Source organism: Chiloscyllium punctatum, chromosome 14, assembly GCF_047496795.1.
Source record: "Chiloscyllium punctatum isolate Juve2018m chromosome 14, sChiPun1.3, whole genome shotgun sequence".
In the NCBI taxonomy this organism is placed as follows: Eukaryota; Metazoa; Chordata; class Chondrichthyes; order Orectolobiformes; family Hemiscylliidae; genus Chiloscyllium; species Chiloscyllium punctatum.
Window position 1 is genome coordinate 21,946,844 of NC_092752.1, and position 26,338 is coordinate 21,973,181.

General features: G+C 39.0%; 1 protein-coding gene across 4 annotated transcripts in view; it reads right to left on the reverse strand.

Moving 5' to 3' along the window:
• Window positions 1-26,338, reverse strand: part of sclt1 (sodium channel and clathrin linker 1) — a 109,104-nt gene that overhangs the window by 33,842 nt on the left and 48,924 nt on the right. For all 4 annotated transcript variants that reach the window (XM_072584068.1, XM_072584071.1, XM_072584070.1 and 1 more), the window contains 8 exons: window positions 26,122-26,299; window positions 21,785-21,883; window positions 18,630-18,701; window positions 13,112-13,186; window positions 7,775-7,920; window positions 5,351-5,543; window positions 1,380-1,576; window positions 230-308 (listed from right to left, as the gene is read on the reverse strand). In XM_072584068.1, the coding sequence (XP_072440169.1) occupies window positions 230-308; window positions 1,380-1,576; window positions 5,351-5,543; window positions 7,775-7,920; window positions 13,112-13,186; window positions 18,630-18,701; window positions 21,785-21,883; window positions 26,122-26,299 (1,039 nt within the window). The remainder of the gene's footprint in view (window positions 1-229; window positions 309-1,379; window positions 1,577-5,350; window positions 5,544-7,774; window positions 7,921-13,111; window positions 13,187-18,629; window positions 18,702-21,784; window positions 21,884-26,121; window positions 26,300-26,338) is intronic.

Genomic DNA, 26,338 nt, shown 5'->3' on the forward strand with positions numbered 1-26,338 from the left:
AATCAAATTTTTCAGCTGTAGCTTTACATTCAAGTGGGCAACATATATTTGAATTTGTCAAACATGTGAAGGACAATTCACCAAGACAGGTTTGGATTTAGTAACTGAAAGATTGTGAAGTGCAAGTTCATTTCCAAGCTTCAACAATAAATGTGCACCAATGATAATACAAAACAAACAGGCTACAGGTTAGAGTGATGATTGAAATCATTGACAGTAATTATCTTACCTCTGTTATTTTCTCATGTGCAACCTCCAGCTTGCAAACTAACTCCTGGCAACGTTGTTTCTGTCGGGTTAGATCAGCCCTGTCAGCAAAGAAGAAAGAAAGACGGAAAATGTACTTTATTAGGAAATTGTTTCAGAAATGTGGTCATTCTTGGCATATTTAAACTACTATTTGGGGGTTTATAATCACCATTACACACAGTACTTGGAAAAATTCAATTATAATCATTACAAATCTTCTGATATCTTACAGAGAAGCAGAAAATAACGAAAGAATCAATCATATAGCTGGGGTGACATTTTTATTTTCAGCATGTGTGATTCATCAGCAAAAAAAAACAAAGTTCAGCTTCTGGTTACTTTTAGTAGCCTAGTCTGTTCTTTATTTTAGGTAAAATATTCTAACTGTGCAGGATCAGAAAGATCCAAGAGTCCCACAACAAAGTTAAAACGTATATGAAAAGAACATTAAAAAAGTGATTCTAAGTTTCATATGGAGACCATTAAATACAAAAGTAAGGAAATAAATGCTAAATTTATATAAGCAATTGGTTATATTGTAGGTGGAGTATTATATATTAATGCGTATTGCATTATACTTTTTTTTAGGAGTTATGGAAAGAGTACAATCAGTTTATTTACAGATGGCTTGAATAATGAGGACATTTTTCAATGGAATGAAGACCATTACATGGGAGAATGTCTGATTAAGATCTTCAAAATTATGGAAACACATTTTCACAAGTTGGAGAAATTTCGGGTTACAAGATAAATACTTTTCAGTGTAAAAATTAGCTGTATAATTACATGCAAATATGTGCTATCATTCTTCGAATTACTATGAAACTTGTTGCTGGTGCTAGCCAAGACAATGATGTGCAATGAAAGGTAGAGGTACTAAATCAAATCCTCTTCTGCCATTGTATGTGGCAAAGCTCATTAACTGCATGTTAGTTGAATCAAACGGTCAAGCAATGTTTAAATATTAATAAGAAAATGACTGAGAGGCATAGGTAGATTGCATGGGAGGGAGGCTTTGCACATTTTTTTGGCTATATTTGGCTGACCCCTTAAACCCTTCTCAAGGTCCTTCAAGGGGCTGCAGAATCTCTGGTTGAGCATCCCTGCCTCTCACAGCAGTGTTCACTTACTTCAGTTTGTTTTGTTTAGCCTCAAAGGCTTCAGTTAGTTTCCTGGTTTCATCTCTCCATCGGCTGGTTGCTTTTTGTTGTGCTGTTAATAAACGTTTCAGCTCACTGGTTGAATTCCGATTGGCATCCTCGAGTTCTCTTAGTTGGATTTCAAATCCATGTTCCTTTAGGGACAACTCATGTTCCAGGGTTGCTACCTAAATAAAGTGAAATTTAGGAATTATGAATACATTTTACTCTAAATTTGCTTACATGCAGATGCCCAAGTTGTGTACGATATTAATTTTTGTATTAAGACAAGGATTCCAATTGGACCGAAGGGTCTGTTTCCATGCTGTACATCTCTATGACTCTGTGACTCTAAGTTAGGCGACTGGCTTTATACAAGTGATCACACCTTATTGTGAATTAGTCTGATGGCAAACCTTTAGGCAGAATAAGAACCTTTGAACTTGGATTGCATTCAAACGGGGGCTGGCAGATGGCAGCAACCAGTAAAGTCAAACGTGCTGCAAGTACATCAACTTACAGTACTTGCTTGTAGTGATCTAACTCTATTAAAAAAATATATAAATTCATTTTTCTGAATGTCTCAAGAGGTTACAACCTGCTCCATAAAATTATTCAAACGGAAGAGACTGCCCTGCAGCTTCTAATGGCCTATTTCACTCGATGATCCTCTTCTTGAATTTTACCTTGCAACATAGTTCGCCAGCTATTTAAACTCAGTTTACTGTCCCTGTTCAGCTCAAATGAAAGACTCTCGCCCATACTGGGGCTGGCCATGTAATACATGTGGAGAACTACTCCGATTGTAGGTTCCAACGCATAAAACCACAGATGTGATGAGGAGGCAGCCGGAATACTCGTGGAGACAGGGTCAAAGTGGAGGAGATTGAACTGTTATAGGGTGGGCCACCCATCATGGATAAGCACTTCAGAAGGGCTGTTGAACTGAATTAACTTTATTTCTTTATTTTTCTACTTTATATTAAGAAGGACTGTAATGTTTAACTTCTAACTTTGTTTCTTTATTTTTCTATTTTGTACCTAAAATTTTGTACCTAAGATGGTGCCTGTAACGGCAACATTGTACACTTTTCACTGTACTGATGTAGTTCCATACTTGAGTACACGTGACACTAAAATTGAATTCTAAATTCAGAAATAGGCTGTTCAGCCCATTAAGTCTATTCCAACATTCAATGGAGACCACGGTTGATCTGATAATCCTCAAGCCCACTTTCCTGCCTTTTCTCTATCTCTGTAGACCATAAGATAAAGGAGCAGAGGTCAGTCGGTTGGTTGGTTGGTCGATCTATCTCTGACAATGAGTTGGTCTCCACAACCTTCTATGGGAATGAGTTGCACAGTTTCACCACCCTCTGGCTGAAGAAAGTTCTCCTCATCTCAGTTCAGAAGGCTTGTACCTTCTCTGAGACTAAGCCTTCAAGTCCTCGTCTCTCCTGCTAGAGGAAACATCTTCTCGATGCCCACTTTATCCAGGTCTCAGAATTCTGTAAGCTTCAATGATTCTGCCCTCATCCTTCTAAACTCTATCATGTATAGACCCAGTGTCCTCAACCACTCCTCAAACAACACCTCCTTCATTCCCGGGATCATTCTTGTGAACCTCTTCTGGACCCCTCCAATGCCAGCACATCCTTCCTTAGATACGGGGCTCACAACATTCCACATGTGGGCTGACCAGAGACTCCTGAATTAGGACCCCCAAGTCCCTTTGTGCTCCAGATTTCCAAAGCCTCTCCCTAATTAGAAAACAGTCTATGCCTCTATTCTTCCTACGAAAGTGCACAGCCTTATACTTTCCTGCATGTATTCCATCTGCCACTTCTTTGCCCAGTCTCCTAGCCTCCCAACTTTCTCAACACTACTTGTCCCTCCACCTAACTGTGTGTCATCTGCAAACTTAGCAACCATGTCTCCAGTTCCTTTGTCCAGATTGTTAATGTATTTTAACATGTACAGTTGTGGTTCCAACACTGACTCCTGTGGAACTCCACTAATTACCAGTTTCCATCCTAAAAAAGACCTCTGTATTAAATGAACGAACCTTTATTCTGAGATTATGCCCTTTGTTTCTACACTCTCCCACAAGGGGAAACAACCTTTCTACATCTATCCTGTCAAGCTCCCTAATAATCTTATATATTTCAAACTCCAATGAATAAAGGTCCAACCTAATCAAACTCTCCTCATTAGAAAATTTTGCTATACCCAGGACCGGCCTCGTGAATCTTCTCTGGACTGCCTCCAATGCCAATATATCTTTCCATAGATAAAAGGATCAAAACTGTTCATAGTACAGGTAGTTCCGCTGTAATGAGATGGTTGCATTCTTGTGCAACTCCATGTTATAGAAAAATTACACTTCAGAAACAGCATGTAAATTGTTGGTGATATAATCGCATTACAGCCAATATACGTTTTAAAGGTTCATGCTTTAGAAACAGTGTCCCCAACTCGTCAACCCATTTCGGCAAATTCACGTTAACGAAATGCGTGTTATCGCAGAACAATCTTATTCCAGGTGTGTCTGTCCAGTGCCTTGTATAGTTTTAGCAAGACCACCTTATTTTTATACTCCGTTCCCTTTCAGGTGAAGATTCTCTTTGTCTTCCCTATTTACCCAAGAATTTGGATGGTAGCTTTTTGTGATTCATGGATTGTGACCTGCAAGCCCCTATGATGTAACTTTTTGCAGTCTTTTTCTTTTTAAATAATATTCAGCTCTTCTATTCTTTCTGCCAAAGTGCATAACTCAAATTCTTCCTCATACATATTCTACCTGCCAAGTTTTGTTCACTCATGTAACCTGTCTGAAACCCTCTGTAAACTTAGTGTCATCCTCACTTCTTGCCTTCTCACCTAATTTTGTTTCATCTGCAAACTCGACATCGGGACATTCACTTCCAACATCTAAATTCTCCAAATATATCTGAAAGCAATGGTGGCCCCAGTACCAATCCCTTTGGCATTCTACCAGTTAAAGTCGCCATCCAGAAAATCTCTCTTTTATTCCAACTCTCTGTCTTCTATTAGTTAGCCAAACCTTTATCAATGTTAATGTACCACATCCAATTCTATGAGCTCTTTCCTTATTTATCAACCTTCTATTCAATACCTTATTAAACATCTTTTGGAATTCCAAATACATTATATCAACTGTTCTTCTTTATCTATCCTGCTTGTTACCTCCTCAAAGAGCTGTAATAAATTTATCATGCATTATTTCCCCTGTGTGAAATCATATTGACTCTGTTTGATTTTATTGCATATTTGTAATTGCTCAGTTGTTACATCCTTTATAATAGACTGCTGGCATTTTCCCAAAGACAGATGTCAAGTTAACTAATCTATTGTTACCACTTTCTTTTAAACAACTGTTAAATTCATAGCTTTCCAATCTCCTGAGGCATTTCTCAAATGTAAGGATTTGTGGAAGGTTACTACCACACCATCCACAATCTCACTAGCGACTTCTTCTCAAACCTTTAAATGCAACCCCAATAGGTTCAGGGGACTTGTGTTCTTTAGTCTTATTAATCTTCTTAGTACTTTTTCCTCTAGTGATAGCTAGTGAGTTTCTAATCAGGCTCTTTAAGAATTTGATCCTTATGAAAAACAATTGAAGAACAAATGTTTTTGGAATGGTTCAATATCAAAAGGCAAGGGAAGGTGCGATACATGGTCATTTCAGCAGAAATGCTGGAATGGCCTGATTTAATTGATTGCAGCAGCATAACAGAGGAGGGATTTAACATTTAGCTGTTTGCCCAGTAATGGAAAGAAAGAATCAAAATATGCCTCACCCCAAATATTTGGCAAGTATTCCCAAAAATGTACATGAAGGTTTAAAATCAATGCCTTATAATGCTTTTCTTACCACTCAATGAAGGATATATACAGTGCCCAACAGGTGAATCTTCCCTTCTTTCAAACTCTCCTACCTGCTGTCTGGCTTTCCTTTGTATGTCCAGACGAGTTTTCTTCAGTTCTTCCATCTCTTTACGAAGTTGCTCATTCTCTTTCTGTAACCTCAGTCGCTCCTCACTGACGGTGTCACAATCTCCACGAACAGACTCCAGGTTACTCTGTAGTTTTTGAACCATTTCTTGGCAACGGGACATTTCCTCCTCATAACTATAAAATGCACAGAATGGAAGGGAAAGTTAATCTTAACAGATATAATTATTGGTCATAATTTTTGCAATATTTATAGACATGGAGTATGCTTTTAAATGGTAATTTGACAGTGACTATTTTTAAAACTCCACTCTTCTTTCTGAGCGTTGTTTGAACTCCTTACTTAAGACTGAATATTCTTGTATTGGAAACAGCTCAGAGAAGGCACACGAGTACGGTTTCCTGGGATGAAGGGCCTACCTTATGAAAAAGAGTTGAGCAGATTGAGTCTCTGTACTCATGGGAGTTTAAGAGAATGATCTTATTCAAAAGTGTAAATTTCTGAAGGAAGCATAACAGGCGCTGAGAGGATAATACCTTGTGTGGGGAAATCCAGAACCAGGGACACAGTTTAAATGTAAGGAGTCTCCCAGTGAAGTTGACAATGAGGAAAAAATTCTTCTCTGCAAAGGTCAACAGGTTTTAAAATTATTTTCCACAAGCAGTATGCTGACTGAATATTTCAAGGCTGAATTAGACAGATTTCTGATTAGCAAGGAATTGGTGGAACAGACAAGGTAGCACTGTTCAGGCCACAATCAGATCAATAATGATTTTATCAAATGGTGGGGCAGGTTCGATTGGCAAACAGCCTATTACTGCTTCTGTTTCTTATATTCTTGTTTCTTTTAAAATGACAAACTGGAGGTGTCGTAAGAACTTACTTATAATTTTGCTTAAATTGTATACTTGTCACAACCATTCGTAACATATGTAAAGTGTGCTAATGTACGTCTATTAATTTTGCGCATCAAGTATAATCCAGCTTGCAGTGCCTTGAATAGCTCAATTTTCATAGACTCATGGAATCCCTATAGTATGGAAGCAGGCCACTCAACCCATAGCGTCTACACCAACCCTCTGAGCATTCCAACCAAACCCACCCCACTACCCCATCCCGATAACCCTGCGTTTCCCACGGCTAATCCACTTAGCGTGCATTTCCCATACACTGAGTAATTTAGCATGGCCAAGCTACCTAACTTAATTTTGTTGGCGGGGTCTTCCTAACATTAACATCAATTGTGACCAAGAGTCAGTTCATTTAAAAACACGCAAGTTCCAGTCCAAATTTAAGTGAAAATTCATCCGAAAACATCAGAATAGCTGATATATTTTGATAGAAGAGACATGGAACAATCTTTCAATTCAGTAACATGTATTTATTTCTACAGTATCGTCATAAATTGTAATCAATAAAACCTGAATGATTCAAGGGTCAAGATGCGGTCAAGGATAAAACTACTTTAAAAACAAACAAATGGAATTATTTGAAGTTGACATGAGAAAAGTAATTTAACTGATAATAATGTGAAACTAGCATCAACTATTCTTGTACCAGTGCATTATACTGACCAACAGTACTTTGGATTGGCAGCTATAGGTCCAGTTCTTCAGGTTACTGAATTAATCTCAGTCATGTTACAGTTGAGTAACATTCTAATTGGATGAGTAAATACTAAGGTGAGAGTTGGCTAAGATGGCATTGCTTAATGCAACATATAGGAGTACTGAAAAGCCCTTGGACAAGTTACTGATATTTTCTCAGTGCAAGGTCACTTAAATGAGCGAAAGCTATAACTATGTATTATGCAAACGGTGGATACTTGGATTGCAGAAACATCTGGTGAGACCACAACTAGGGTATTCTATCCAGTTCTGGTCACCAAACTTTAGGAGGGGTATGAGGGTCTTTTAGAGTTAACAGTATGGTTACAAGGATAAGGAATTAAAGTTACAAGGTTACTTTGGAGAAGCTACAGCTGTTCTAGTTGGAGCAAAGGTGATCGAGGGAAGATTTGATTGAGCTGCAAAAGACAGTGAAAGGTTTAGATAACATGGTCGTAAGGACTGGGTTCACAGATTTGAGGTTATAGGCAAGAGATGCAGTAGTTATGTGAAGGGGAACTACTTAATATTGTGAGTGCTAGTGACCTGGAACTATTACCAATGCAAGTGATGGAAGTTGAACTAATCAAAAATTGCAAAGGAGTTATATGCACACTGGAGGGCAATAAATTTGCAGGGCTACAACGATCAAACAAGTGGATAAGACTGAACAATTTACAGAGAACTGGCATGGACTCGATTGAATGTTCTCCTCTTACGTTGCAGAGTTTTTCAGAAACAGTGAAATGGCATGGAAAATTGTGTTGTAACATAAATGCAGAAGGAAGGGATATTCTTACTTCATCTCAAGTTTCTTGATTTTGTTTTGTGCTGTTTGTAAACTAATCTGGAGATCATCTTTTGAACGTTCTGCATTAAGACATCGCTGGTGCAACTCATCAATTTTTCTATGATCTTCTTCAGTGCCTACGCCATTGCGATAAAGCTGAAACAAAAATGTTACACAAGAGAACTTCAAGTCCGGTGTTCGCTTCGGGATTTTGAGGAAAAAAGCCAAGAAATTTAAAACAAATTGGAAAATTTGTCCCTTCAGAAAGGATATGGTCAATGAATACGATAGAAAAGGGTTGGACCACATGCTATTTATTGAACTTCGAAAAAAAACCAAACAAAAATGTGATTTCATGTGCAAATCACGATATTATTTTTAATGTCCACAGGAAAAACATCTGGCATATTGTTCCTTGAAGAAAATTGGACCCATGTCAGTGATAAGAATGACTTGCAGTACACGCTAAAGTTTGGAAGAGTGTCATGATAAGCACTCTTTGTTAAACAATAAACTAAATTGCTTTAAAAACACTAACATGGAACACATTTGAATTTGCTTGAGGTTTCATTGGTGTTTTACTTTGAGTAGCTGAGACATATAGATCTTGATCAATTGTTGATCCATATTGAATTAATTGATCACATTCGAGGTATTTGCAGCAGGTGCTGAAATTGGTGATCTACAAAAAAGATAAAATCAAAGTGATCTGTTCCTGCTCCTAATTACTGTCAAGCACACCTTGCTGCAAAGGTGTATGTGCAGAAATATACACACAAGGTCTGCATTCAGGATCCCACTAACTTGTGGAAAGTCTTGCCCAAACATCTGTGAGCTGAGAATCAGCCAGTGAGTCATAGGAAAATTCATGGCAGAAACCTGTGATTCTTACTAGATATCATCCTTGATTAGAAGGACAACTGATGACATGTGTCAGTAATCCCCAGTCAGAATGTGTTTTGGTGTCTCTGTGGTTGAATAACTTCTGGAAACACATTTACAAGGCCACTTGTGTAGTGGGTGAAAGACATCTGTGGAACCAAGTAAGCAGTCAAGACCTTAAGGATAGCAAATAAAAACTTCCAAATACAAACATGATTTCAGAAACAGACATGTGACTGGCAGATTTATTTCTATTAAACGTGGAACATTTCTTACTTTTGAACCACTATTTTATGATTTGCAGCTCTCACAATTATTATTCTCTTAATATTTCTTTCTGTTGGTCAGTATTGATCGGCATGAGGTTTAGTTACTATTAAATTTATTCTTGTTCTTTGATTTCTTATAATGAATTCCACCTTGATCACAGTAGTTCACACTAATTGCCCATGGACAACTATCCTTATCCTGTAGTTTTCAGCAATGGTAACTCAATAGTGAATTGATTTTGTATTGTAAACTGAGCATAGGATCTACATCAAATATGAACAATGTTGAACCTCAGGGTCAGAGCAATTAGTGTGTTAATTGTAGGAGGAAATGGAAGGGTGATAATTAAGGATTTTTAAAAACTTGCTGCTGAACAAGTAACTTAAAAATCAACTCAGTTATTTAACTTTAGGTACTGCTGAATGTATTTATTTTGGTGTCTTCCTCCTGAATCTGTCAATCTAATGGTCTTGCTCTATTGAAGGTACTCCTTTTGGTTAGAAATAATTCATCCACAAAAGAAAGCTTGGTGTATTTTATTTCTGACAAATTCTCACTGATAAAATGAATTTGCTGAAATCTAAAAATAAGCTGTCACCAGAAATTCATATTTACAGATGCACAGGTCTGAAGCAGAAAAGGCATTTTAAATAAGGCAACTAAAATGTAAAATTGGTACCCTCACACAAAATGATGTGCAGTACATGGCTTGTGGTACTGTTATGGATCAGATCAGCTCAAAAAAAGTGTGTGAAAGGATTCACATAAGGACTCTTGATGTCAATCGTAAAGGAGGAGATAACTGAACACCTGGAAACACAAAGATCAATTCACTGTGTCAACACGGTTTCTTGAAGAGCAAGTCTTGCTTGACAAACTTGCTTGAGTTCTTTGAGGTTGTAACCAGCAAGGTTAAAAACTGGGGATCCAATGGGTGTGGTATATCTAGACTTCCAGAAGACATTTGACAAGAGCCTTATAGAGTACTGGCTGACTGATAGAAAGCAGGAGGATGGGATGAATGGATGTTTCTCTGGATGGCGAACTGTAAATAATGAGGTGCTGTAGGGTTCAGTTCTCAGATGTCAACATACACAATCCTTATAAATGATCTACAAGCGGGGAAAAAGTGTAACAGAGCAAAGTTTGTGGATGATACTAAAATAGGGCTGGGAAAGCAGGAAGTGATGATGAAGAAGCTAGGAGAATAGGCCAGAATCTGGCAGATGGAGTTAAATGTGGGTAAGTGTGAGGTTGTTGATTTTGGCTGGAAAAATAACAGGTCAAATTATTATTTAAATAGGAAACTGATTCAAAGTGCGACACTGCAGAAGGATTTGTGCATGCATCACAAAGTGGGTACGCAGCTGCTGCATACAATAATAAAGGCAAATGAAATCCTGATATTATTGCAAAAGGACTGGATTGTACAAGTAAAGTTTTGTTAATATTATATGAGGCATTGATTAGACTACACCTGGCATATTATGTCCAGTTTTGGTCTATTTACTTGAGAAAGGATGTGATGGCACTGGAGACAATTCAGAGGAGATTCACAAGCTTGATTCCAGGAATGAAAGGGCTGTCTTATGAGGAGCAGTTGAATAGCTTGGGCTTATACCTGGAGTTCAGAATAATGAGGGGGCATCTGATTGAAGTATATGAAATACCAAACGATAAGGTGGACGTTGAACAGATATTCCCCCTTGTAGGACAGTCTCAAACAAGAGGGCATAGATGTAGAGTGAGAGGAGGTAGGTTCAAAACTGAGATGAGGAGTAAACTACTTTGCTCAGAGGGTTGTGAATCTGTGGAGCTCACTGCCACAGAGTGCAGTGGAGGCAGAATCAATCAACAGGTTCAAAAAAGAAATAGATATGTTCCTGATGTAAAGCAGGATAAAGGGCCAATGGGGAGTGGGCAGGGAAGTGGAGGATAAGATCAGCCATGATCATGTTAAATAGCAGAGTGGGCTCGAAGGACTGAATTGCTGATGTTCCCTCCTAATTTCCATGTTCCTACATTCCTCTCAGATTTAAGGCAACAGTAATTCATTTTACAGATACAGCTTTAAATATAAGATACAAATCAACAAGGATTTGCAGAATATAACCACAAATTAAAGTCTGTGAGTCACCCTAAAATTACTAGCAATTGATGGGACACAACTGGTAAACCTACGCAAAAACCTATCTTACAATTAGCTTCTTTTTAAATAACTTGTTCTTGGGATAAGTGTGACAAAGGCAAGACCAGGGTTATTGCCCATCTCTGACAAGGTAGTTATAGACCTTCTCCTCAACTCACTGCATTCTTGTTTTGATAGTACTTCTGCAATAGTATTTAGTAGAAAATTCAAAGATTTTCATCTAATGACAGTAACAGAAAAGTAACCTATATCTGAGCCAGATTGCTATGCAAATTGTTGAGAACTTGAAGATGATTGTTCATCACCTTGATGCTTATTTTTCTTAGTGCTGAGGATTGAAGAATGAAGAGGTGCTTCAAGCAAAGTTGATAAGTTAATGAAGTGTGTCCTGTGGACTTTACATACGACAGCAATAAAGTTCAGGCAGTGAAGAGTTGGATATTGAGTCCAGAGATTGGGATAAGGGATCAAACTAAATGTGTTTCATGAATGGGGTAACACAAAGAAATGGCATTTGTTGAAAGTTTAAGGGAGACTGCTGAGCTTTCTCTTGTTTAAGGTAGTCATTACCTAACAATTAGAAAGCATAAAATTTATCACCTACGTCATTCCATGTTTGGAGTATTTTTTACGTTTCATCTGGGCTGCTTCATGATCAAAGAAATTGTGAACAAAGTTGATTACTGCAGAAACAAATACAGCTTCAGTATTGTGTTATCAGTAGCGGATGTGGTGGAGGTCTGGGTGGTATGCTCTCGAATGGTCAGTGCAGATGCTATGGGCCAAGTGGCCTCCTTCTGCACCATAAGGATTCTATGATTCTAAGTATGAAACCAAGGAGAAAGACATAAATTGACAGAAAGGGGGAATGGAAGAAAGAGAGAAAAAAGTTAAAAGACACAAAAATGGAACAACACAGGTTCTAGAAGTCATCTTATTTCTAAAATATCTTACACAAACAATTAATAAGGTCAAGGCTACTGCTAACTGAGATTCACACTGAACAAAAATGTCATTTGCAAACTGAATTAATAATCCATGGTTGATAATAGTCCCCTTGGTCTAATCAGTTTATGCTCTACACAAGTTTGTCCCCACAATGTTTCATCTAACATTATCAATATATTCTTCTACTCCCATTAATATATATGCTATTTGCTTTTATTTCTCCCCGAGTGTCACATTTTCATAATTCTTTGGGTGAACATTTTCTCATCAAATTCCCATTAGATTTATTCAAGTTATGTCTATGTTTGAATTATATTTATGACTTCCTATGCTTGGAACTGTCCCAGAAGTGGAAATATTATTTTCCATGTCTACCCTATCAAACTCTTTGAAAGAGATTTATAACACTATCAGTTTATCCCTCAGCCCTCTCTCTGATTGTGAAAGCAGCCACTACCTATTTGGCCTCGGCTCTGATAAAATTCTTGTTGCTCTGTTGCATATTCTCCAATTCCATCATACCCTTTATATAATATGCCAGGTGTGGTCTGACCAGATGCTGACACAAGTTTACCTTAATTGTTCTGTTTTTCAATTCCATCCATCTATAAATCAGCCCTAGCAGCTGTTTTAGGTCTTTTTTGGGGAGGATTTAACATCTCTGAATGGGTTGATTAGAAAATATCAATTAACCTGTGTCTCTACTTTTAGTATGTGTGTTTTTTACTGCCACATCCTTTTACTCCTCTATTCCATTCATCTCCTTATTATTCAGGCAATATACAGCAGGCATATTACAAGAGGACATTGCAGGAATACAAAGTAAAAGAAGAATGCAAAAGTATTTAACATAAAATAGAGATACTGTCAAATCTATAAACTGTTAATCCTTGGGAAGAAACAGATAATATATATCACTTTACTGCCATCATGATAAGGATACACACAGCACACATGACAAATTCCATCCCTTTAACTCAGTCTAGCTTACTGCTGGTAAAGACAGAAAATGAGACTGGAGAGAAAAACAAGCATTGCAAAATGTGCAAAAATCAAAAATTTTAAAAATAAAACATGCTAGAGTTTGATTTGTTTTACCTTTTCAAGTTCCTCTTCAAGAGCTCGCTTCTCCCTTATTATCCTTTCAATTTGTCCTTGTTTATCACCACAGTTCTATTAAGAAGCATATATGTTACAGTAAATTGGCAAAGACATTAAGCCTGCTCTTTAAAAGAAATATCAGTTTGTGGTGGACACCATGGTCACCTTATCCAAGGCACGACACAATAACACAAACCAGTGAACAGACTTCAGGAAATTTTAATATTTATCTGGTCTTGGTTGATGTTGGCTGGCTGATCTGTATTTCTTTCTTTCAAAACAAAAAGTGTCCCCAGTGGTGGATTGACAAATCATGGAAATCTGTGGCAACATCTTAGGTTCGATATTATGAGATGCTGGTTTTATGAGACACCCAACAGAGCATGAACTCAGTAGTCAGAGGGAAATTGAGAAACAAACTTGTCAGGAGATCTCAGCTATCTGTAAGAATAATAGGGTAGTTATGGTAGAGGATTTTAACTTTCCAAACATCGACTGGGGCTGCCATAGTGTTAAAGGTTTAGATGGAGAGGAATTTCTTAAGTGTGTACAAGACAATTTTCTGATTCAGCATGTGGATGTAGCTACTAGAGAAAGTGCAAAACTTGATCTACTCCTGGAAAATAAGGCAGGGCAGGTGACTGAGGTGTCAGTTGGGGAAGCACTTTGGGGCCAGCGACCATAATTCTATTCATTTTAAAATAGTGATGGAAAAGGATAGACCAGATCGAAAAGGTGAAGTTCTAAATTGGAGAAAGGCCAATTTTGATGGTATTAGGCAAGAACTTTCAAAAGCTGATTGGAGGCAGATGTTTACATGTAAAGGGACGGCTGGAAAATGGGAAGCCTTCAGAAATGAGATAACAAGAATCCAGAGAAAGTATATTCCTGTCAGGGTGAAAGGGAAGGCTGGTAGGTATAGGGAATGCTGGATGACTAAAGAAATTGAGGATTTGGTTAAGAAAAAGAAGGTATAGACAGGATAGATCGAGTGAATCCTTAGAAGAGTGTAAAGGAATTAGGAGTATACTTAAGAGGGAAATCAGGAAGGCAAAACGGGGACAGGAGATAGCTTTGGCAAACAGAATTAAAGAAAATCCAAAGGGGATTTACAAATGTATTAAGGACAAAAGGGTAACTAGGGAGAGAATAGTGCCCCTCAAAAATCAGCAAGGTGGCCTTTGTATGGAGCCACAGAAAATGGGGGAGATACTAAATGAATATTTTGTGTCAGTATTTACTGTGGAAAAGGATATGGAAGATATTGACTATAGGGCAATAGATGGTGACATCTTGCAAAATGTCTAGATTACAGAGGAGGAAATGCTGGATGTCTTGAAACGGTTAAAGGTGGATAAATCCCCAGGACCTGATCAGGTATACCTGAGAACTCTGTGGGAAGCTAGAGAAGTGATTGCTGGGCCTCTTGCTGAGATATTTGTATCATCGATAGTCACAGGTGAGGTGCCCGAAGACTGGAGGTTGGCAAACATGGTGCCACTCTTTAAGAAGGGTGGTAAAGACAAGCCAGGGAACTATAGACTGGTGAGCTTGACCTCAGTGGTGGGCAAGTTGTTGGAGGGAATCCTGAGGGACAGGATGTACATGTATTTGGAAAGGCAAGGACTGATTTGGGATAGTCAACATGGCTTTGTGCGTGGGAAATCATGTCTCACAAACTTGATTGAGTTTTTTGAAGAAGTAACAAAGAAGATTGATGAGGGCAGAGTAGATGTGATCTACATGGACTTCAGTAAGGCGTTCGACAAGGTTCCCCATGGGAGACTGATTAGCAAGGTTAGATCTCATGGAATACAGGGAGAACTAGCTATTTGGATACAGAACTGGCTCAAAGGTAGGAAGACAGAGGGTGCGAGTGGAGGGTTGTTTTTCAGACTGGAGGCCTGTGATCAGTGGAGTGCCACAAGGATCGGTGCTGGGTCCTCTACTTTTTGTCATTTACATAAATGATTTGGATGAGAGCATAAGGGATACAGTTAGTAATTGCAGATGACACCAAAATTGGAGGTGTAGTGGACAGCGAAGAGGGTTACCTCAGATTACAACAGGATCTGGACCAGATGGGCTAATGGGCTGAGAAGTGGCAGATGGAGCTTAAATTCAGATAAATGCGAGGTGCTGTATTTAGGGAAAGCAAATCTTAGCAGGACTTATACACTTAAATGATAAGGTCCTAGGGAGTGTTGCTGAACAAAGACATCTTGGAGTGCAGGTTCATAGCTCCTTGAAACTGGAGTCACAGGTAGATAGGATAGTGAAGGTGGCGTTTAGTTTGCTTTCCTTTATTGGTCAGAGTATTGAGTAGAGGAGTTGGGAGGTCATGTTGAGGCTGTACAGGACATTGGTTAGACCACTGTTGGAATATTGTGTGCAATTCTGGTCTCCTTCCTATCGGAAAGATGTTGTGAAGCCTGAAAGGGTTCAGAAAAGACTTACAAGGATGTTGCCAGGGTTGGAGGATTTGAGCTATAGGGAGAGGCTGAACAGGCTGGGGCTGTTTTCCCTGGAGCGTCGGAGGCTGAGGGGTGACCTTATAGAGGTTTACGAAATTATGAGGGGCATGGATAGGATAAATAGACAAAGTCTTTTCCCTGGGATGGGGGAGTCCAGAACTAGAGGGCATAGGTTTAGGGTGAGAGGGGAAAGATATAAAAGAGACCTAAGGGACACCTTTTCACGTAGAGGGTGTTAAGTGTATGGAATGAGCTGCCAGAGGATGTGGTGGAGGCTGGTACAATTGCAACATTTAAGAGGCATTTGGATGGGTATATGAATAGGAAGGGTTTGGAGGGATATGGGCAGGGTTTTGGCAGATGGGATGAGATTGGGTTGGGATATCTGGTCGGATGGACAGGTTGGACCGAAGGGTCTGTTTCCATGCTGTACATCACTATGACTCGATGACTCTATTTTCTTATTATTTCACTCCTTAAAACACAAGATAAATTATTTCCTGCAATAGTACAACATGGATAATACTTTTAATAGCATAAAATAACTGCCAAACTATATCACTTGAGCGCTATATAATTTTATTTCCCAGTAACAAAAATAAACAATGACACACTCACAGAAGGAACAGACAACATCTTTTTATAAGAGACATTGTAATAATTGGTTTCTAATCGCTCTAAATTTGTACTGAGAGATTGAATTGTAATGTAACAACCATTTCTATAACATTGTCTGCCTCTACACCTACAAAGCAAATCTGCCACTGAAACCACTAGGACTGGATTTTACATCCTTCTGTCAGCTGTGTTTTTGCAGACATGTAAAATATATAAGGTGCCTCGTCAACCAACTCTGACTCAGGAGGGGTGAACAGCAAGTCTGCCTACCTTAGGACTACTGATGCCTTTAAGATGCCAATTAGAATCCACTTAAGACTCACAATCTACCTTTAGTCCATATTATGCAGGGCAGTGGAAGATGGACAAGGTGGAAAGGCTGATATTTCACTCAAGTTGGTGAAAAAGGAGGAGTGGAAAAATCATCTGAGGGGTACCCTGTGTGCCTCAGGAGCAGCTGCTCCAAGATCACATCCATATATTGTGCCTCTCTGCCTGGCTTTCAAAACCTAGCCCCTCACCCCTTGCCCTATGGTTTGTGATACATCTCCATCCCAAAAAAGCCCATAGCTACCTGGGGTCTAGTGCCCGTATTTGATCTTCATGGGCCTAATTGAAATTTCAGCAGCTCCCTTCATAATTTTGACACTCTTGGGATTGAGGGGGCAGGACTTCCTTCCATGGAGGGTCAGACGTCAGATCCTTGGATCGTTAAGGCCATCACAGTGTATTATTGTTACATGGCAGACTTTTTTTAAAAGTCAGTTGCTTTCCAAGTATCTTTTCTTCTGGGAAGCTGGACAGAACGGGACGGAGGAAGAGCTGATCCAAAAAATGTGCTGTGTAGGTCTGGAAATGCCAGTGTTGAACTGGGGTGTACAAAGTTAAAAATCACACAACCTAGGTTACAGTTCAACAGGTTTAATTGGAAGCACTAGCTTTCGGACACGCTCTGAAAACTAGTGCTTCCAATTAAACCTGTTGGATTGTAACCTAGTGTGGTGTGATTTTTAACGCTGTCTAGATCCTCTCCTGTACTGCCCTACTCACCATTGCTGCCATCCATGCTGTCTCTTAGTGCCCACTATTACTTGAATATGAAATCTTCATATACCATTCCTTTGTAGCCTTCACACTTGGGTCCACTCATGGCTCAGATTTAAAATGCACTCTTATTCAATTAAGTTGTACCACCGCTTTAACTTAGAGGGGAAGGTGATAGTGCAGTGGGAATGTTACTGGATTAGTAAACAAGAGGGTTTAGCTTAACAGGTCATCTCCTCTGCCCTGAAGCTCTTCAGCCACGTCCTCAAACAGACTCGCTACCACAGCCACATCTCCTTCCTCAGCACCTGCCTACGGAACCGACTGACCCTGCATGGACTGCGGACTACGTTCAGACCAACAAAATTTGGACCCAACCAGGACAACCAGTACCTACTCATTCCTGAAGAAGGGCTTATGCCCGAAACGTCGATTCTCCTGCTCCTTTGATGCTGTCTGACCTGCTGTGCTTTTCCAGCAACACATTTTTCAGGTTTAGCTTAACACTCTGGGGACATGAGTTCAAATCCTACCATGGGCAAAACTTTAAGGGTGGCATGGTGGCTCAATGGTTACCACTGCTGCCTCAGAGCAGCAAGAACCCAGGTTTGATTCCTGCCTAGGGCGACTGTTGTTGTGGACTTTGTGTGGGTTTCGTCCGAGTGCTCTGGTTTTCTCCCACAATCCAAAGATGTGCAGGTCAGGTGAACTGGCCGTGTTAAATTTCCCATAGTGTTAGGTGCATTAGTTAAGGGTAAATATATAGGGTAGGGGAATGGGTCTGGGTGGGTTACTCTTCAGAAGGTCGATGTGGACTTGTTGCTCTGAAGGGCTTGTTTCCAGACTATAGGGAATCTAATCTAATCGAAAACTCCAACCAACTCAGATCCCACTTATCTAACGTCTTGCAGCATTATAATCCTACTCCTCCACAGCACTGAATACTGTTCCTCTGAGCTTGGCCTTTTGTGCATATCCTTACTTCTTTCACAATTCCAATAGCAGCCATACCTATAGACTGTACTACAGCACCCTGTAGGGAAGGACCCTACCTCACTATCTTCTTTACTAGTTTATACATTTCTCTGAAACACCTCTGATCAAACTTTGAATCACCATGCACCCCCCCACCCCTTAATATCGCCTTCTAGCTTCCATTTTTTTCCTGAAACGTCAGTAGGTGCCTTGGAATAATTTTCAACATAAAAAAGTTCTACAATTGTCCTTGGAAAACCATTGCCTGATATATTTTTCATCAGTGAATCTGATGAGGAGAATATTTATGTTTGAAATAACTGGAAAATTGCATCAATACTGGATCAACAACAGCTGCTTTTGCCTCAGTTTATTTCTTCTGAATATCAGGTAAAACTACATACCATTTGCATATCAGACAGTTCTTCAGCTAAACGGGAAATTTGTACATTGCTCTGTTTCCTAACATTTTCAACCTGTAACGGAAAGAAAATGCATGTTTTTATCTCATTCATGGGATTTAATCTTCTTAAAAACACCAAGGTTTTAATCTCTGCTTATTTTAGCAAACACTATATAACGGATTAAACTACAGAACATTTCTTCAGATAATGACCTATTAAACTCAAATCTATTTACATTTTCATATTTAACTCTAAAAGCTCAATTGTTGATTGATTCATTCTATCAGCACTGAAGAATAGTTTGTGTTTATGTTTAAATTTAGCTTCCACTGGTAGATACAATGAAACAAATGCTCCATCTTCTGCTGGATTATGTTTTGACAAGATAAAGCTTCCAATTCCACGCTTGGCATAACTCAGAATTTAAAATCACACAAATCAGGATAATCAATCATAAGTGACTGTGAAAGGTACATCACAAAAAGGAATGGGGTTACTTTTCAATAGAGTGATTTAATGCTCTTGGTCTTATTTTGCAAGTGGATTCAACCAATTGCTGGTCTCTGCTCTCTTCAATTATAAATATATAAATTAAACAGCAGAACATGTCACACCAAAAGTCTTCAACTGACTGCTGATCTTACAAATCTACCTGCACCAGAGGTGTGCTAGCATTTCTGAATAGAATGATTAAAACAAACTCTCATAAATCATCACTATCAAGGAAAGGTCAATTTATTGAACATGAATTAACTGCTGCAGAAGCAGATTGAGGGACATGGATAGGATGAATGGCCAAAGTCTTTTCTCCAGGGTAGGGGTGTCCAAAAGTAGAGGGCATAGATTTAAGGTGAGAGAGGCAAGATTTATAAGGGACATAGTGAGTAAGCTTTTCACACCGAGGGTGGTATGTGTATGGAATGAACTGCCAGAGGAGTTGGTGAAGGCTGGTACAATTACAACATTTAAAAATTAAAAATCACACAACACCAGGTTATAGTCCAACAGGTTTAATTGGAAGCACATTAGCTTTCGGAGCGACGCTCCTTCATCAGATGGTAGTGGAGGGCTCAATCCTAACACAGAATTTATAGCAAAAATTTACAGTGTGATGTAAATGAAATTATACACTGAAAAATTGATTGTCTGTTAAGCCTTTCATCTGTTAGAATACAGTGATACACTTCTTTCATGTGTAAATCACAAAACCTTTTTTTAAAAAAAAGGTTGCATTCTCGGGTTTGCTGTTAACAATGGTGATAGCTAGACAATATGTTGGAGGTGTTGGCCCCCTGTGTTCTCTGTCTATGCCATGGTGTTTAGATTGATTCTAATCTAAAAAGTGAGATAACGGAGTTTTACATAAATTCATGCAGTTTTTGAGCTCAGAGTTCTATATGAATGCATGCAGCTTTTGAGCAAAGAACAATGCAACCCTGAAAGTACAAATTCACCCCACAAAATATATATGTGCATGCGGGTCTTTGTCTGGATGCGTGTGTCTGTCTGGGTTAGGGGTTGTGAGTGTGAGAAAGTGTATGTGTGTGTTGTAGTGAGTGCAGAGTGTCTTAAGTCTGTGAAGGGGTGCATGTGAGAGTGTGGGAGTGTGTGTGTAAGGGTGAGTGTGGGTGTCTGTGTGTGGTCACCTGTAATGTGACATGAACCCAACCACACACACACACACACACACTCCCAAACTCACACATGCACCCCCTCACAGACTTAAGACACTCTGCACTCACTACACACACACACTTTCTCACACTCACAACCCCCACCCCAAACAGACAGACACACACACACACACACACACACACACACACACAGACACACACACAGACACACACAAAGACCCACATGCACACATATATTTTGTGGGGTGAATTTGTACTTGCAAGGTTACATTGTACTTTGCTCAAAAACTGCATGAATTAATGTAAAACTCCGTTACCTCACTTTTTAGATTAGAATCAATCTAAACATCATGGCATAGACAGAGAACACAGTGGGCCAACACCTTCAACATATTGGATTAGTGGTGCTGGAAGAGCACAGCAGTTCAGGCAGTATCCAAGGAGCAGCAAAATCGACGTTTCGGGCAAAAGCCCTTCATCAGGAATACCTATCACCATTGTTAACAGCTAACCTGAGAATGCACCTTTTAAAAAAAAGGTTTTGTGATTTACACATGAAAGAAGTGAAACTATCACTGTATTCTAACAGATGAAAGGCTTAACAGACAATCAATTTTTCAATGTATAATTTCAGTTACATCACACTGTAAATTTTTGCTCTAAATTCTGTGTGTTAGGATTGAGCCCTCCACTAACACCTGATGAACGAGCATCGCTCCGAAAGCTAGTGTGCTTCCAATTAAACCTGTTGGACTATAACCTGGTGTTGTGTGATTTTTAACTTTGTACACCCCAGTCCAAAACCAGCATCTCCAAATCATAACATTTAAAATGTGTATATGAATAGGAGGAGGTTAGAGGAATATGAGCCAAATGCTGGCAAAAGGGACAAGGTCAATTTAGAATATCTGGTCGACATTGTCGAGTTGGACTGAAGGGTCTCTTTCTGTGCTGTACGTCTCTAAGACTCTATAAATAGTCTTGGGTCAGCAGCTTCAATCGACAGCTTACCAATGTGAATTCATGTTATTGTAAGTACTGTTTGCTCAAGAATCTGGGCACAATTCAGTAGAATTGCATAGACATATCAGTAGAAATTTGTCTCTCCTGGATACATGGCCAGATTTGTGGGCAGAGACTTTCTCATAAGGGGACTTCTGAAGAGTAAAAGAAAGATCAGCAGCACTCCAGGCTAGGACTTAGTTTTGGAGCAATGATTGTAAACAACTCTGATGTTTTGCATAATTTTGTTTTACTTTTACCCAGATTATGGTGAAGTCTGGCAAAAATCATGCAGAAAGTTTATGCCTGGAAGTTTGCAATTGCAGCCATTCTACGGGTGACAGTGAAAACTTAAAAACAGACTATTCAAAGCTACACCTTAAGGTGCCAAAATAGTTAGGACACTTTCTATTTTGTCTTAGCTGAAAATACTGCTTTTATGATGAACATTAGGTTAGTATCACGAGTTTAAATCTCCAGAGTATAAGTTAAACTGCTGTGCATCTTATCTAATTCAACCTCCTTTCTTGTCCGAACAGCAGCTTCTTGAACTAGCTGCACCATGGCTTCCTTCATTTTTGCCACTTCTTCATCCTTTTGTTTTTCACGTAGTAAAACCTGAAAATGGGAAAAAGGAAATATCAAGAAGAAGTTACTTTAGTGTTGTAATTTCTGATTGACTGTCTGAGTGAAATATAAATCGTACTATTTTCAACCACTGCCAAATGATACATCTCAATTACAAAACGTGAAGTAAAAATATTTACAATACTTTGGTAATTCAAAGAAAATCAAGGAAACAGCTTAATATGATACTGATCTCAAAGTAAAAGCAAACAAAAGTATCCTAAAAGTAAGTTCATAAAGTAAGAAGACAGCAAGAATTTATATTTACATACTGCCTTTAATGTAATAAAATATCCTGAGGCATTCAATAAGGGCATTACAAAGCAGTATCACACCAAGCACATAAGAGAAATTAAGTCAGATCACTTAAAGCTTGGACAAAGATGTATGTTTTAAGAAAGAAAGAAGGAAGTGCTGCAAGGCAGCCTGTTCACTGGATTCAGAATATTGTTCTCACTTAGAGGATGAGTATGTGAATAGTCCCGGATTCAAATCCCAGACAAGACCTTTGACTCATCAGCCTTACATTAGTGGTAGGAAGAATGCTGGAAGCTATCATGAAGGATGTGATAAATGTAATCTGGGATAAAAATGATCTTGTTGGGGTATAATCAGCATTTATTTGCAAGTTGAAAATCGACAAACCTGGAGCATTTTTAAAAGCTTAATTTGAAATGCACAGCAGGACAGATTTAGAGGAGTGCAGAAATCTCAGCGGGTTATAGGAGATTACACAGATAGGGCGACACATGGCCATAGAGGAATTTGAAAACAAGAATGAGAGTTTTAAAATGGAGATGCTTGACTTGGAGCCAATGTAAATCAGCGAGCACAAGTGTGAGTTAGGAACAGGACTAGCTGAAAGCTCTGGCAGGGCAACAGAGGTATGAATGACCTCACTTTTACAGAGGGTGAGGAGGGTGGTATTGGAGGAAGACCAACTGGGATGCACTGGAATAGTCATGTCTAGAAGAAAAACAGCATGAAAGAGAATTTTAGCAGCAGGTAAGTTAAAACATGGAGACATAAGAGTCAAAGATTGAGAAATGTTATTGTAAGAGTTCTCTTAGATTGCTAGAAGTTTAATTGTATTTTGTATCTCCACAGGGTTTTTGGTGTCTGTCCAGAAAGGATGTTGGATGAGCAACTATGGAGGTATAAGGGGACATGGGGCAGAAGGCTAGAGGACCATTCAGCCTTTTATAAAAATGGGCTGAAGTCTCAGAGAACTGAGGTAGGTGGTCTAACTGACCCACTTCAGCACCCACCCAACTATAGGCACCTCCAAAGGTAGTGGGTCCAATTCCATTCCACCCCCACCCTGCTACAAGGTAAATATGACTTTTAAGGATTTTTTCTCAATGCTTTTTAAAAGACTTCCAATTCTTAAAAAGATTTTTTGATCTTTTAGAGGTTTTTAAAAGTCTTTTAAAGGTTATAAATCTTCTGATTGATCTTACTGTCTTGATGGCAAATATCCTTCAGAGTATACTGAGCAGAAGTAAACCCAATCTCAGATTAAATCGTCAAGTTCACAGAGAGAACATTTTAAATTATACATATAGTGGAAAAATCATGAAAATTACACAAAAATTTCTAATGTATCATTACTCAAATAATTTTTCCACATATATAAGCTAACATTTTTCAAGTCAATGCCCATGTGGGCTTTCAAAAGTACTAAATGTGAAGATCATACCAACAGAAATTACAATGAAAACATTCACAATGCAAGATCTTTTGTTGTTCTGGGAAAAACTCAGATGACTTTTCTCTAGTTTTAAGGCGTGTAACATTCATATAGATTTACAAACTAACATACATGGATGAGCAGAAGAGCATACAGTGTGTAGAGCTCTGTGTCCAATGTCTAAACTTTCTGCAAAGTTATTTGTTGGGACAGTTATTTTATAAACTGGATCCATTTCCCATTTTTATGCCCTTCAAATTGGTACATTACAGCTAGAAAGCCATCTATTAAGAGTCAACTTACAGCACATTATGACATTAGCTCTAAAAACAGAGTCCACGAGGTGGTTTAAAGAATACATTTGAAGTGTGATTTTTAATCTGTACAATTTTATCCAGAAAAGTTCACCCAATGGCTTTCCTTCATTCTTATACTGTTGGTTCTAGAGTCTTTCAATGATCTATCCTTGGCTTCCTCCTATTTCCCTTCAAAATCATGCCCTTTTACAGCATTATGTAGAAACTTTACCACCTTTCTTTTTGATTCTCCACTTACTGATTTGGTATTGTGAATACCTAAATTCCATAATCAAAATTGATGGTGATTATGGGCTGAGGAGTGGCAGATGGAGTTTAATTTATACAGTTAATGACAGGGCCCTGTTGAACAGAGAAACCTAGAAGTTCAGGTACATAGCTCCTTGAAAATTGTGTCACAGGTATACAGGATGGTTAAGAAGAAGCTTAAAATGCTTGCCTTTATTGATTAGCCTATTACGTATCAGAGTTGAGACATCATGTTGAGGTTGTACAGGACGTTGGAGAAGTCATTTTTGGAGTACTGTGTGCAGTTCTGATCACTCAACTGTAGGGTCCCTCTCCAATTATTGGACAAGGGCTTTTTCACTGGAGTGTGGGAGGTTGACGGGAGGCCTTGTAAAAGATTATAAAATCATGAGGGGCATAGATAAGGTGAATGGCAAAGGTCTTTTCCCTAGTGAATGAGGAGCTCAAAAATAGGGGCATATTTTTAAGGTGAGGGGAAAAAAATTTAAAAGGGACCTGAGGGACAGCCTTTTCACAGATAGTAGCTCATATGTGGAATGGACTGCCAGAAGAAGTGGTAAAAGCAGTTACAGGTATAATATTTAAAAGGCATTTGGACAGCTATAGGAATAAGAAAGATTTAAAGTGATATAGGCTAAATGCATGCAAGTGGGACTTGTTTAGTTTGAGAAACTTGGTTGGCATGGATGAGTTGGAATGAAGGGTCTGTTTCCATGCTGTCTGACCCTATCCATAGCTCCCTTAGTCCATACATATTTGAAAGGAACATCATTTTTGAACACATGTTTTTAAAACTCATCATCTCTGACCAAGCACTTGGTTAATCTTCTGAAATTTTTTTTTAGTTCAGCATTTATTTATTTGCTTTATACCTCTGTCAGACATATTATAAAAGCTTTCTACATTAGAGGCACTATACAAACAAAATAGAAAGACTCCCATTTATGCAGTATCTTTCATGAATATAGGATGGTTCAAAGCCCTTTATAGCCAATGAAATACTGTTGCGATGTGAGAAACAGTGACAGTCCATTTGGGCATAGCACATAGCATAAGCAGGAGTGTGATTATGACCAGACAATGCAGTTTTTGTGGTGATGAGGCGTGGTGCTGGAAAAGACACAGCAGGTCAGGCAGCATCTAAGGAGCAAGAGTCAATGTTTCGGGCACAACCCTTCTTCAGGACATTTTTTGTGGTGTTGATTAAGGGCAGTATTTGCCAAGATACTTAGGGGATAAGTCATGGACTAATACTGTGGAATTTTCTACATTCCTCTGAAATGGTGAACAGGGTCTTGGTTCAATTTCTCAGTAGTAAAGCAAGTCCTCCAGCATATGCAGGATTCCTTCACTACAGTACTGGAATGTCAGTCAAGATTTTGGATTATATCCGATTCCCTAGTGTGGAAACAGGTCTACCGGCCCAACCTCCACACCGACCCTCCGAAGAGCAACCCACCCAGACCCATCTCCCTCTGACTAATGCACCTAACACTATGGGCAATTTAGTATGGCCAATTCACCTGACCAGCACATCTTTGGACTGTGGGAGGAAACCCATGCAGACACGGGGAGAATGTGCAAACTCCACACAGATAGTCACCAGAGGCTGGAATTGAACTTGGGTCCCTGGTGCTGTGAGACAGCAGTGTTAACCACTGAGCCACTGTGCCACAATTTCTGCACTGACATCTTGAAAAGGGACTTGAACCCAGAACCTTGTGACTCAGGAAAGAATGCTACCAACTAAGTTGATACTTTTCAGTGCATGCCCAACAGTTTCAACCATACTTCACTCAACTATGTTCCCACCTAACTCAAAAATGATGTAAAACCAGGAACAAAACTATACAAAAGATTATGGGAACACTTGCGAGATGCAAAGTGCTTTTAGCCCATTGACAAAGATTTAAAACAGCCTCTCTGTAAGCGTTCACTTTGCAGCTCAAAATGAAATTTCTGTGTGATCTTACCTGGTCTTTCTGTAAGTTTGCTTCTTCAAGGAGTTGCATGCTGTCACGAACCTTGGCTATTGCCTCATATTTCTCTTCCTCCATCTTTGCACATTTTTCCTGAAGTTCACCAATTTGCATTTCAAGAGAAATTCTCTCTTTTCGCAACTGTTCTGAATCTTGTGCAGCTACACGGAGTCTGCAAAGACAACAGTTAACTTTCATAGAAGAATGCACC